Source organism: Saccopteryx bilineata, chromosome 6 (genome assembly GCF_036850765.1).
Source record: "Saccopteryx bilineata isolate mSacBil1 chromosome 6, mSacBil1_pri_phased_curated, whole genome shotgun sequence".
Lineage (NCBI taxonomy): Eukaryota > Metazoa > Chordata > Mammalia > Chiroptera > Emballonuridae > Saccopteryx > Saccopteryx bilineata.
Window position 1 is genome coordinate 210,224,754 of NC_089495.1, and position 13,059 is coordinate 210,237,812.

Here is a 13,059-nt window from a genome sequence, read left to right on the forward strand (position 1 = left end):
CGCCCATTTGCTTCTCCACCCTCCCCCCCTTCCTCTCTGTCTCTCTCTTCCCCTCCTGCAGCCAAGGCTCCATTGGAGCAAAGATGGCCCGGGCGCTGGGGATGGCTCCTTGGCCTCTGCCCCAGGCGGCAGAGCGACGCCCCGGAGAGGCAGAGCATCACCCCCTGGTGGGCAGAGCATCGCCCCTGGTGGGCGTGCTGGGTGGATACCGGTCGGGCGCATGCGGGAGTCTGTCTGACTGTCTCTCCCCGTTTCCAGCTTCAGAAAAATACAAAAAATAATAATAATAAAAAAAATAATAATAAAATTATGTATGATTTTCTTGCTACCACAAGTGTTTGAAACTATCGAATTCTAATAATAAAAGCAGAATTTTCCCCCCCCAAAAAAATTTCAAATGTGTGCCCCCCCAATACATTTAATAAACGAGCAACAAACAAACACCAAAGATCTGGGGAGAAGCAAAGTGCAAGACAAGCCTCACCCAGACACGCCAGGAGCTCCAGGGGCGCATTTAATGAGCACACCAGGCCAGAAAGACCAGCATGAAGTTTAATGTTTTAAAGGATGAGCAAAGGTAGGCTTACTTGTACTGCAAAATGCTCATTTCAACAGACCCGTTAAAATAGAGACTATTTAATACTTAAGAAAGATCATTGATAAAAGTATTAGTCACTCTATCCCAATTAATGTTAGACATAGTTTATAGCATTTTGTTGCTAGTGTTTTAAATCTCTATGAACAAGTCTAAATAGTTTCTTAAACTTAAATGTCTTAAACTTTACAGAAAACACACTACAATATTACACACTGATCATAAGCATACACAAAACACCTTTACAATAGAAATAGTTTTTCAAATGTTAACAAAGTGCTATGGTTCTAAAATAGGGCACTTTAAAAAAGTCTGATAACTATGGGTTATCACAGTAACTACATAAATGTGTTACAATAAATAGGGCAATTATATACATGAGCCATACTTGAAGCTCAAAGCTTCAACAATGGACGCTGTAACTGTTTCAAAAAAGGAAAGCAAGGGCCTTGGTGGGCTGGTCAGTGGACCGAGCGTAGGTCCGGCCTATGGACATCCTGGGTTCAATTCGGGTCAGGGCGAGCACCCGCTTCTCTCACCCTCCCTCTCCCCGTCCTGATTGGTCAAGCACTGACCCAGGGCAATGAAGAGAGCATTGAGAATAGCTGCTGGTCCCAGGGTTAGCCTCAGGTACTAAAAATAGCCGGTGATTCCAACATTGGCCCCAGACAGGGGCTGCTATGTGGATTCAGGTTGGGGCACATGCAGGAGTCTGTCTATCTCCCCATCTCTCACGTAAAAGGAGAAAAGAAAGAAAAACATGGAAATTAATTGAAAAGGTCTCATCTTCATTCAGTGCTTCTACCTCCGACCAGGTATCTGATTATGACATGTGGGTCATGCAAAAAACACCACCCTTAACAATATGCAGAGAGAACTGTGAACGTGTATATTATGTGCATTTGTATATGCACACGTGCATGTGTATATATATACACAGGTGTGTATATACACACACACAAGTATATGTAATTTATATTGTAAGGGAAAAAAAAGGGTCAACTTCCAAATCAGTCTGTGTATCTCCAACCCTTGCCCAGCCAGGTCTGAAGGGCACCGGCAACTCCACAAGAAAGGCAACAGGAGACGGTATCTGACCTTGGCAGGCACATCAACTGCTGAGCGCCGCCCACGGGCGCGGCCTGTACCCCTGCTGGTCCGCAGAAGCAGGCCAGCTCGTCTCACCCCCAGGACACCCCATTTGTTTCTGGTGGCACTATGCTGGACAGTTTATGTCACAACTTCAGCAGGAATTAAAGGTTAAAAAAGGAACCAAGGAAAATATTACTGTTGCCTTTACCTGTGCAAGGAATCTTATGGCATAGCCAGTGCCTTGGGACTTAGTGGCATCATCCACAATGGAAACAGATGCAGGTTAAGAAGACACACAGAAATGGTGATCAGACCAAACAACCCCTCCCATTCAACATGCCACACCGGGTCTGAGTCTATCGATGCCACCCGCACCTAACCATGTACAGAAACACCTACACACAGCAGTACAACCCTCCCTCACTCCCATCACTGTGTTGACAGCCAAGGCCATGGAGACGGACTTCTGGGGGTTCACTGACGACATGTGGTAACGGTGACAAGCAGCAGCTACCGACCAGTTCACCCCTGAACCTGAAGAAGCAGGTGCTGTTTTTGTCAAGTCTCGGGTGCAGGAGCTCCTGTGTGTAGGAGTTTGATTTATGCTTTTGAGAGTAAGACAAAAACGTCCACAGATATACTGTGGTTCTGTAAAACCTGGTTGACAGCCTATCCCTGGTCAGCAAACTGCGGCTCGTGAGCCAGATGTGGCTCTTTGGCCCCATCACTATGGCTTTTCCACAAAATACCGCATGCGTGAGCTACCTCGATAAGGAATGTACCTACCTATACAGTTTAAGTTTAGAAATTTCGATCGTTGTACTGTTGATATTTGGCTCAGTTAACTAATGACTTGGCCGACCACTGGCCTAGCTGAACCCAGGATTTGAGCAACGGAAGCACGGTGCTTTTTATTCTCAAAATACTTCCCCCTTTAAAAAAAAAAAACTCTTTTGCCTGACCGGGCGGTGGCACAGTGGATGCAGCATCGGACTGGGATGCGGAGGACCCAGGTTCGAGACCCCGAGGTCGCCAGCTTGAGCGAGGGGTTGCTCGGTCTGCTGAAGGCCCGCGGTCAAGGCACGTATGGGAGGACAATCAATGAACAACTAAGGTGTCACAACACTCAGTGAAAAACTAATGATTGATGCTTCTCATCTCTATGTTCCTGTCTGTCCCTGTGTATCCCTCTCTCTGACTCTCTCTGTCTCTGTAAAATAAAATAAATTAAAAAAAAAAACAAAAAACTCTTTTAACATTCTTTCAAGACTAATAATAAACCATTAGCACCTCCCTTTAAAGAACTGCTAGTCTGTCTAGAGGAGTCTCCACCAAGGCTTGGAGCGCACCCAGCAGCTCCTCTGCCCCAGTTCCACCTCTTCCCCATCAAGACTCATCAGGGCTCGGCCGGGCCTGCGGACGTCCTGGTTTCGATTCCTGGTCAGGGCACACAGAAGTGCACATCTGCTCCCCCCTCCCTCCTCTCGCTTCTCTCTGTCTCTCTCTTCCCCTCCTGCAGCCATGGCTCGATTGGAACAAATTGGCCCGGGCACTGAGAACAGCTCCATGGCCTCCACCTCAGGCGCTAGAATGGCTTCTGTTGCAACAGCCCCAGATGGACAGAGCATCGCCCCCTGGGGGGCTTGCCCAGTGGATCCCGGTCAGGGCGCATGCGGGAGTCTGTCCCTGCCTCCCCTTCTCCCACTAAATTAAAAGAGAAGATAAAAAAGAAGCTCAGCAGCTTAACAATCCTACCAGGCTAAAATCTGGGTCAGCCCGGTCACGGCCCCAGATGGTGACCAGCAGTGTGGCCCTGCACCCACTCACCTCCTCACCAGTCCCAGACTCCTCGCTGAACGCTTGGTGTCTACAAGGGCTCTGGCCCAGGCCTCTACTTCAGTCCGGACCCTCTCCACGGGGGACCTCGGGCACACCCGGCGGGCCGTGCTTCCCTTGACCTCTCTGTGCTTTCCCCCTAACGTCCTCCCGCCGGCTCCCCTACCACCTCCACTGGATGCACACGCACTGCCCGCGGCGCGTGGCCGGGGCCGGAGTCACTTCGGAAAAGCTTTCATCAGCACGTGTCACTCAACTTGCTCCCTCCCGAGGAACGGCCAGGAGGACAGCTTTCGGCCAACGTCACCCTGGACCCGCCCCGCTCGCGGCATTTGACCCCGCCAAGTCACCTCTTCCAGCAACTCGATGCCCCGAGGCTCTGGGACAGGCGGCTCGACCCACCCCCACCCGCACCCGCACCCCCGCCTCGGGCTGCTTCTCCTCCGTCCACTCATTGGGCAGCTCTGGCCAGCGGCGACGTGTCGCCGTCCTCCCGACGGCTGGACTTCGCCCTCTCCTCCTCCTCCTCCCTCCGGACCGTCTCGGAATAGCAACGCTCAGCCCTCCGCTTTCCCTGCAGCCTGACGCGCCCCAGAGTCAACCAGGCCCGCACCGCGCTTCGCCTCCTCGCCGGAGGGGACCCCCCGCCGTCCCCGGGGGGACCCTGCCGCCCGAGTCGGACGGGCTTCGTGCGGAGTCCGCCACCACGACGGGCCCCACTGCTCGCTCCGGTAGCGGCCGGGTTCGAAAGGACCGAAAAGCGGGGCTGCTCTGCCCAGCCCTGCCCTCCCCCCCGCCTCCCAAGCGCCCCGAACCGAACAGAACCGACCCGCCCCCGCCGCCTCCCTCCCTACCCACGGGAAACCGGGCCGTGCTCGCAGTCAGCACTCTTCCTCGAGCAGACGGGCTACGCCGGGCAAGCCCCGGCCAAGGTGTCCGTGCGTCTCCCCGACACGGTCGGCAAACCGGGCCGCCCCACCCCACGGAACGGGGAGTTCCTGTCGGCCGCGCTCGGGGCGCTGCGCCCGGGCCTGGACGACCGACCCCGCCTCGGGGCGGCGCGGAGCCCCGGCGCCTGTCCCCCGGCCCCCGCCCCGTGCCCTCCGGGCTCACATAAACGACAGAAGGGACGCTGGGACCTTCGCCTCGGGTTCAGTCTAGCCGCCGCCTTCCCCGCATGAAGTTCCCCTCCAGCGACACCTCCGCGGTCGCCATCTTGCTCATAGGCGGACGATGCCTTTTGACTCTCGCGCCAATCCGTAGAGCGAGAGCGCCACGAAGAGCGCTCTGCGCAAGGAAGGAAGTCGTAACCCGCGCTTCCGGGCGGCCGCTGCCCCCCGCCCCCTCATGGGACCCCCTGATTGGCTGCCGGCTCGCGCTCTCACGATCTCGCGGGAAGAGACTGAGGGGGCGGCCGCCGGTGCGTCTGCCTTCCCGTTCCCCGCCCCCGCCTCTGCCGCGGCCCCCGCCTCCACCTCCCCCTGCCCGGCGCCACCGCCCCCTCCCCGCTCGGCCCGGCCCCCCGAGCGGCCGCGGAGACTGCGCAGCGCGGGAGGAGGCGGGATCCGCAAGGTAAGATGGCCGCGGCGGGCCCGAGCGGGCGGGCGGGCCGAGCGTCGCCGCGGGAGCGCGGCGGGGCGGGGAGGAAGGAGGTCGGGCCCGCGCCGAGTCGTAGGGGGTCGTAGGCCTGAGCAGGCGTCAGGTTCAGGGCTTGTTCTCGGATGGCGGCGGCGGCGGCGGCGGCCCCCGGGTTGGCGAGTCCCGACTGCTCGTGGCTTTTGGCCGAACAGCGGTGCCGGGCGCTGTCACCCCTCCCGGGAGAGCCAGCGCCGGAGGCGGCTCCGCGTTCGGACCGGGTCGCGAGCCAGAACCCTGAGACCTGGTGGCACGTGGGTGTCTGCGGAGAGAGATCGGCTTTTCTGTAACAAGCGCTTCCTTCCGGGCAGCGGACCCCGGACTGGCGAGGACGGAGACGGCGGCGGGGGCAGCGGGAGCTCCCCGAGTCCGCGCAGGGATGGGGCGCTCACAGGCTCTGCTGCGCGTTCCGCCGAAGCGGTCGCTTTAGAAAAGTCGCTGTCGCCGCCAGGGAGTGTGCCACGATCGGCGTGGTTGCCCCCGGCGGAAATTCAGAGAGAGAGAGAAAGGTGCCTTCTTTATTTTGTCCCGTCGGGCAGGAGCGTTCGGTCTGAGTTACGTAATGGTCAGCGGGCACGAGGGATGGACATTTGTTTGTTTTGGGGAACAGCGTCCTTTGTTTTTGTCTTTAGTCGCCCTCCGAGGGTCAGCCCCCTGCACCAGCCGAGGACTGCGTCTTGTGGCCCCTTTGCTTCCCTCCCGGCTCTCCCTCTCCCTGGGTGACCTGTGCGGAGCTCCTGGCTGTCCATTCTTTGTCAAGGCGGCTGTTTTCCCTAATTCCCGTTCCTCCCCGCCGAGCTCGGGACCTGTAATCCAGGTGCCTCCTAGACTTCTCCAACTGCATGTCTTGTCAGGCAGCCCAGACTGGCCCAGCTCCTCAAACCTGTTTCTGTGCCTGGTCTGTCATCTGTCATTCAGAGGCGCAGCTTGAACCCTACAGTCCCATGTTCTGTCCAGCAGCAAGGCCCACTGGTGTCCCCCACCCCGTCCCTCTTGTTTGAGTGGCTCCTTGCTGATCTTCCTGCTCACTCTCCACACTCCATATTCTCCATCTTTTAATTTAAAAAAAACAAAAAAAAACACACAAAACTTATTGAGGCCTTGGCGTCTGCTCTGTTAAGTATAAAGCTTTGTCCATAAACGTATATGTCAGTGGCAAAAGGTAAGAGTGATGTGGGCTGTGGCCCGCTCCCTCCCCCCCATCTCAGGAGCCCTGCTGGTGCTCCCAGGGCCAGCACCTGTCCACCCCTCCTTCCGGGCAGCACCTCTCCAGCTGCCCCTTTCAGGAGTGTTGACTGCTAAAGCACGTGTTCCGTGGTTTGCCTTCTTTCTGTTCTTCCTAAGCTGTCTGCCACACTTGGCCTCTGCAGCAACTTGCTGTATTCATCAACTGGTTTCTGAGAGTCATCCACGTGGCTGTGCTCATTTATTTTGACCACTTTCGTCACTTCTGCCACTCGAACACACAGTCACAGTCCTGTCTTAGCAATCTAATATCCAGATAGCTCTGAAAGTCAGTTGTTTGTTATTGTTTTTAACCTACTGGATGGTGAGGCCTGGCTGAGGCTGTTGAGTGGTCCCTACTCTGCTCAGCACAAATACTGACCCGGCTCACAGAGAAATGATGTTTGATTGTGGGGCGCTGCCCCAGACCCTATGGGGTGTCGTGTAATATCGTGTGGGCTGTGCCGTGTGGTCTTGGTGCGCAGTCTGGATCCTGACACATTCCTGCCCGGGGGTTTTGGTACTGGGAGCACAATCGGTCCGTGCGACTGTTGGGTGCCCGTGAACAGCGAGTCTGAGTTTCCGAGGTATTGGTGTGCAGGAGTGGACTTGTGGGGCTATAGGAGCAAGCGTCTTCAGCCTCACGAGGGCTGTCAGATGTTTCCTGGGGTGGCCTGCTCTGACATCAGCAAGAGCTCGGGAGGAGCCTGGGTCTGTGTAATGCTGGTACAGTCACTTCTGTGTCTTTGTCTGGTGGCTGCCATTTGCACTCAGGAGAGACTCATTCTAACTCCTTCCTGAGCCCAGAGGGCCTTGCTCAGTCTGACCCTAGGTGACGTCTTGACCTCTTGGTTCTTTGACCCCTGGTGCTTTCTTGCATTTATCCTACCTTTTGAACACCTAACCTCTTCCTGGTCCCTAACCCTGCATTCGGGTTGCAGGCCCTTTGCACGTGCTGTTCCGTAGATTCCATTCTCCAGATTTTGAGTCTCTTCCCACTTTCCATTTATTAAGTTTTAGTATGTTGCAGTTGTTAGAGAATTCTTCACCAACTGATGAAATATTTTCTTTCTTGTAGAAATAAATAAAAAATGAGTTACACAGAAAAACCCGACGAAATCACGAAGGATGAGTGGATGGAGAAGCTCAGTAACTTACACGTGCAGCGCGCAGACATGAACCGCCTCATCATGAACTACCTGGTCACAGGTAACGACCCGCCTCATCGTGAACCGCCTGGTCACAGGTGACGGCCTGCGGGCGGGCGGGAGGCTGCAGGCTCCCCTTCTGTGTCCCACGCAGCTCACTGCTCTCCACGTGCCGGTAGGTTTGTTCCGGCACTGCGAGAACGCAGCGCTGACCTGCGGGCTCTGCACGTGGTCACGTTAAAGGTGTCCTCTCCTGGAGCTGAGGTCACAGCTCCCGGGCTGAGACCTGAGGCAAAAGTCCGTTTCTTGGCTTTTGACAATTTTGTGGTTCATTGGGATCATTAAGACTGTCCTGAATCGAGTGTGTTCTCAAGTACATGTGCAGCCCAGGTCATGGTCTCCCCTGGGCAGCCTGGTACATCATGCGGGACTGTTTCCAGAAGGAGGAAAGGGGGAAGGATAGAGCAGATGAGGGAAACAAGTGCTCTGTAGCTGGCTCTCATTGTTTGTGTTTTGGAGGAAGAGAGATTTTGTACCTGGTGGGAGCCCAGACGTTTCCAAAGGAGATAAGTGTCTTTCCTGTTAGTTCTCATCCTTCTGCTGCCCCTGCCCACTAGGCTCTGTCGAGATTATTTTGACCAGTGAGGAAGAAATATAAGCGTGTGTGTGTGCTTGTGTGTGTGTGTAGAGGGGAGGGGCATGCAGGCTGCCTCAGTGGGAGGGTCCTGGGGTGTTGCCTCCCCTGAGCCAAGCTGCAGCTGCTCTGTAAGCTGGCCCCGGGGCTGCAGCCTCCTTCGGGGAGCCCACCCAGCATGTGAGGCTTCCTTTTCTGTATCTCAAGGGCCTAACTAGGAGTTCGTGAAGATGTTAGTTAGTACCCAAGTCCCTAAGTAAGTGCCATTCCCACGGGGTTATTTCCTTGAGACAAGTGGGCTGAGAGGAAGAGGCTTTGCTTTAATGTCCTGTGACTCTGAGCACTCAGGCCGGTTTCCATCTCCAGAGGGCTTCAAGGAAGCCGCAGAGAAGTTTCGGATGGAGTCCGGGATCGAGCCCAGCGTGGACCTGGAAACCCTTGATGAGCGGATCAAGATCCGTGAGATGATCCTGAAGGGGCAGATCCAGGAGGCCATTGCCCTGATCAACAGCCTACACCCTGAGCTGCTGGACACCAACCGCTACCTGTACTTCCACCTGCAGGTGCGCTTGCGCCGGGCGGCTCGGCCTGTGGACCCCTCAGTAGCTGACTTGTGGCGGTTCAGAAGCGATGGTCACCCTGTGTTAATAGAACAGCGTTTAATCTACGTGGGGAAGGGGTTTGTGTTAGGTGCTGTTTTAGGTGTTTCGGCCAGCGTGTTGCTTTAAACGTGCAAATGTGATGACTCAGATGCTAGAAGGGCGTCCTTTAAGACGTCCTTGTGGCGGGGGCCACAGGCTGGGTGTGGTGTGTCAGCCTGTGTGCCTTGGCCCCCGACAGCAGCAGCACCTGATCGAGCTGATCCGGCAGCGGGAGACGGAGGCGGCCCTGGAGTTTGCCCAGACACAGCTGGCGGAGCAGGGCGAGGAGAGCCGGGAGTGCCTGACCGAGATGGAGCGCACGCTGGCCCTGCTGGCCTTCGACAACCCCGAGGACTCGCCCTTCGGCGACCTTCTGAACATGATGCAGAGGCAGAAGGTGAGGACCCAGCGCGGGGCGGCTCCGTGGGGGGCGAGGGGCGGCCCGTGACCGGGCGTGTGGCGGTGGTGTGGCAGCACGTTCTTCCCGGGGTCTGGTCCTTCGCGTGTGGACCGGGGCAGGGGTGCTGTGACTGTCACAACGCAGCAGCACGGGGGTTCTGGGCACCACATGTGACTGCGCCTCTTCAAGACCCGCACTGTTGTGCCGTTGTCCCTCGGTGCCACGGGCACCAGAGCCCCCACGGGCACCAGAGCCTGCGGAGGCCCGAGTCCCAGGCAGAGGGTGTGGTGGTGCTCCGTGTGCACAGGTCCCCAGCGGGTGTGTGTGTGTGTGTGCGTGTGTGCATGCAGAGGGTGTGGTGGTGCTCCACGTGCACAGGTCCCCAGCGGGTGTGTGTGTGTGTGTGCGTGTGTGCATGCAGAGGGTGTGGTGGTGCTCCGTGTGCACAGGTCCCCAGCGGGTGTGTGTGTGTGTGCGCGCGTGTGTGCATGCAGAGGGTGTGAAGGTGCTCCACGTGCACAGGTCCTCAGCGGGTGTGTGTGTGTGTATGCGTGTGTGCGTGCAGAGGGTGTGAAGGTGCTCCACGTGCACAGGTCCTCAGTGGGTGTGTGTGTGTGTGTGCGTGTGTGCGTGCAGAGGGTGTGAAGGTGCTCCACGTGCACAGATCCTCAGCGGGTGTGTGTGTGTGTATGCGTGTGTGCGTGCAGAGGGTGTGAAGGTGCTCCACGTGCACAGATCCTCAGCGGGTGTGTGTGTGTGTGCGCGCGTGCGCGTGTGTGCGTGCAGAGGGTGTGAAGGTGCTCCACGTGCACAGGTCCTCAGTGGGGTGTGTGTGTGTGTGTGCGTGAGAGAGAGAGAGAGGAGAGACAGACAGACACACACACACCTGGGGCTTCGGAAGGCTGACTGTATGTTCATCAAAAGTCCACGCACGGTGGGCCCGCGCCCTTCAGACCTGTGCCTTGTCCAAGGGTCAGCTGTATTCAAGCCTCTGTCAATTTTATTCACTTATCTTCCTGCTCGTTTGGAGACTTGGAAGTAGGTGTTTTAGGTATTTCTTATTTAAACCCCAGACTTGCTTCAGAAGCTCTCCGCTGTCCCTGCTGGTTCAGTGTGCAGCCGTCACGATGGCCGCCGTAAGGCAGCTCTGTGTCCTCCCACAGCCCCCCCACTGTCCTTCCGGCCACTGCAGGTGTCCTGGAGGCTTCAGAGGATGGGGCTTGTCGCCCCGCCTCGCTCCTTCCTCTCTCCAGCCCCCTCCAGCCTGGCTCGTGGCACCGAGCTGCCGTCCAGGGCAGATGGGAGACTCGCCTACGAGACAGCGCACCCCTCCCGGGCAAGAGGGGGGCTCACATCCCGCAGGGGTGTCGTGTGGGTGTCCGCGATGGCGGGCTTCTCCTGGGAAGTGGGTTTCTGAGAGGCGTCGGGCCGTATCCTGGCAGGCGCTCGGGCCGGTGCCCGCGTGTGGGTCGTCTGTACTGCCCGTGTGTGTGTTTTCTAGGTGTGGAGTGAAGTGAACCAGGCTGTCCTGGATTACGAAAATCGCGAGTCAACACCCAAGCTGGCAAAATTACTGAAACTACTCCTTTGGGCTCAGAACGAGCTAGACCAGAAGAAAGTCAAGTACCCCAAAATGACGGACCTCAGCAAAGGCGTCATCGAGGAGCCCAAGTAGACCTGTGTGCGGAGCCCACGCGTTGCACGGGACTCGCTGGAGTGTCCGGCCGTGACTGAGAGACTTTTACTGCAGTGGAGACTCCTCCCCCTTTCCTTTCCTGACCCGGCACCTTTTTAAAAAAGGGGAAGATGGCCCTTTTCTAAGCGCTGGGAAGCTCGCAGTGAAAGACGCCATGTATCTGGAATCCTGGTGCCGACCGCAGGCGGCCTGTCGTGAAGGTGGTGGCGTCCGGCGCCCATGGCCCTGTCAGGGACCCCAGCGGCCCTCCAGGCCCCCAGAGTCTGTGGACGCGCTGGCCACTGTCCTGCTTCCTGTGAGCTTGCGGCAGACGCACCTCCTGCATCCTCCGTCTCCACGTACCCGACGCTCTTTCCCCTGGACCTTGTTTGTTTTTCACAGCAAAGACTATAAATTTGTAAATCCTAATCTCAGAGACTTCTGTGTGTGAGGTGCCGAGTATGACTTGTTTTCCCTTTGGTCAGGGCTGTGTGGCTTTGGGGGACGTGTGTGTGTGAGGGTGGGCTGTGTGTTTTTTCTTTTAATTTTTCGAATATCTATTTTGGTGCTGCGTGTGGTCAGAGACTTCCCTGTGGGTCACGAGCCATCTATCTCTTCTGGGCAGTTCTGGTTCAAATAAAGGTTTCGTTTGATTTCAAGAATGACCAAAATGAGACGGCCTCTGAAAAGTTTTCAGAGCACACCTGTGGTTTTGGGGGCCTGTTTCCCCTGGGGTGACGGCCATGCCATCGCCCGGCCCTGCAGCTGCAGGTCCCACGCCTGTTCCCCCTGGGGTGACGGCCATGCCATCGCCCGGCCCTGCAGCTGCAGGCCCCACTCCTGTTTCCTCTGGGGTGACGGCCATGCCATCGTCCGGCCCTGCAGCTGCAGGCCCCACGCCTGTTCCCCCTGGGGTGACGGCCATGCCATCCTCCGGCCCTGCAGCTGCAGGCCCCACGCCTGTTCCCCCTGGGGTGACGGCCATGCCATCGCCCGGCCCTGCAGCTGCAGGCCCCACGCCTGTTCCCCCTGGGGTGACGGCCATGCCATCCTCCGGCCCTGCAGCTGCAGGCCCCACGCCTGTTCCCCCTGGGGTGACGGCCATGCCATCGCCCGGCCCTGCAGCTGCAGGCCCCACGCCTGTTCCCCCTGGGGTGACGGCCATGCCATCGCCCGGCCCTGCAGCTGCAGGCCCCACGCCTGTTCCCCCTGGGGTGACGGCCATGCCATCGCCCGGCCCTGCAGCTGCAGGCCCCACTCCTGTTTCCTCTGGGGTGACGGCCATGCCATCGTCCGGCCCTGCAGCTGCAGGCCCCACTCCTGTTCCCCCTGGGGTGACGGCCATGCCATCGCCCGGCCCTGCAGCTGCAGGTCCCATACCTCAGCCTGTGGGGTCTCATCGTCTCACGTCAGCGCCAAACAAGGAGACAGAAGCAACACCCTGCTAGGATGGCTCTGTCACCAAGGCCCACCTCCTGCACAGCAGGTGTCAACCCCCTACTGTAATTCTGTCTGTCCTTGTGACCCTCCACCCCGTCTTGTCCCACCTGGACCTCCAGGGCATCGGGGACAGGGGAGATCCCAGGATTGGCTAGAGGCCTGGAGAGGGTGTCCACCCTGGCCCCTGCCAGCGCCAAGTGTTTACAGACCCCTTGGTATGCGACACTGTCTAGCGGCGCTGGCTGCCGCCCGAACCTTGTGCCTGAGGACAGGAGGCCCTGCCAAGCCCAGGAGGCCCTGCCAAGCCCAGGGTGTCAGGAGGTGTCGAGTGCTTGGCCGAGAGCCCTCTTCCAGTCACAGCCTGGCCCACCGGGGCCTGCACTCCGCTGCTCACCCTGCCGCTCCGCCCTGTCCGGAGCCCGGTCCTTGGCCCGGAGTATTGCAGTGGCCGTAGTCCTCCCTGCCTGCCTCTACCCCGGCCACCCTGAGCTGTCCACACGCGGAGCAGCCAGTGATCCCTGATGCTCTGGTGGCTCCCACCCACCCTCAGAGCCCTGCTGTCTCCCCCCATCACTGGGATGGGTTTCCTCTCTCCTCCGGCCCCCTGCAGCTCTGGAGCTGCCCTTCCGGCCCCCACCTGCATGCCCCCATCCTGGGCGTCCACACACATCTCTTCAGGGATGCTGCCCCGCCCAACCCGCCTGCAGAAACATCCCTTCAGGTGCTTCCTCCGGGTCCC

At 58.0% G+C, this 13,059-nt stretch overlaps 2 protein-coding genes and 1 pseudogene across 6 annotated transcripts in view; 2 read left to right on the forward strand and 1 right to left on the reverse strand.

Annotated features, from left to right (window-relative positions):
- The window catches only part of LOC136309456 (peptidyl-tRNA hydrolase 2, mitochondrial-like), a 3,340-nt pseudogene extending 3,299 nt beyond the window's left edge, over positions 1–41 (forward strand).
- Positions 1–4,785, reverse strand: part of DIDO1 (death inducer-obliterator 1) — a 54,810-nt gene extending 50,025 nt beyond the window's left edge. For 2 of the 3 annotated variants that reach the window (XM_066234450.1, XM_066234448.1), the window contains exon 1: positions 4,637–4,785. The gene's annotated coding sequence lies outside the window, so the exon portion shown is untranslated. The remainder of the gene's footprint in view (positions 1–4,636) is intronic. The other variant, XM_066234451.1, reaches the window with a different exon arrangement.
- Positions 4,786–4,971: 186 nt separating this feature from the next.
- Positions 4,972–11,551, forward strand: GID8 (GID complex subunit 8 homolog). Of its 3 annotated transcripts, none has more exons than XM_066234455.1 (5): positions 4,972–5,095; positions 7,461–7,591; positions 8,531–8,727; positions 9,005–9,202; positions 10,707–11,551. In XM_066234455.1, the coding sequence occupies exons 2-5, from the start codon at positions 7,474–7,476 to the stop codon at positions 10,878–10,880; spliced, it is 687 nt and encodes a 228-aa protein (XP_066090552.1). In that variant the 5' UTR covers positions 4,972–5,095; positions 7,461–7,473; the 3' UTR covers positions 10,881–11,551. The 3 variants fall into 3 exon arrangements, with proteins under 3 accessions (XP_066090552.1, XP_066090553.1, XP_066090554.1); XM_066234456.1 differs by lacking the exon at positions 4,972–5,095 and adding an exon at positions 5,149–5,667; XM_066234457.1 differs by lacking the exon at positions 4,972–5,095 and adding an exon at positions 5,149–5,412.
- The last annotated feature ends 1,508 nt before the right edge of the window (positions 11,552–13,059 follow it).

What these genes read in the sequence shown, in the direction of transcription:
- GID8 (XM_066234455.1), top strand. Translation starts at nt 7,474, where the DNA reads ATGAGTTACACAGAAAAACCCGACGAAATCACGAAGGATGAGTGGATG. An exon ending in CATGAACTACCTGGTCACAG is followed by an intron (nt 7,592 to 8,530) that starts GTAACGACCCGC and finishes TTCCATCTCCAG; the next exon opens with AGGGCTTCAAGGAAGCCGCA. An exon ending in ACCTGTACTTCCACCTGCAG is followed by an intron (nt 8,728 to 9,004) that starts GTGCGCTTGCGC and finishes GGCCCCCGACAG; the next exon opens with CAGCAGCACCTGATCGAGCT.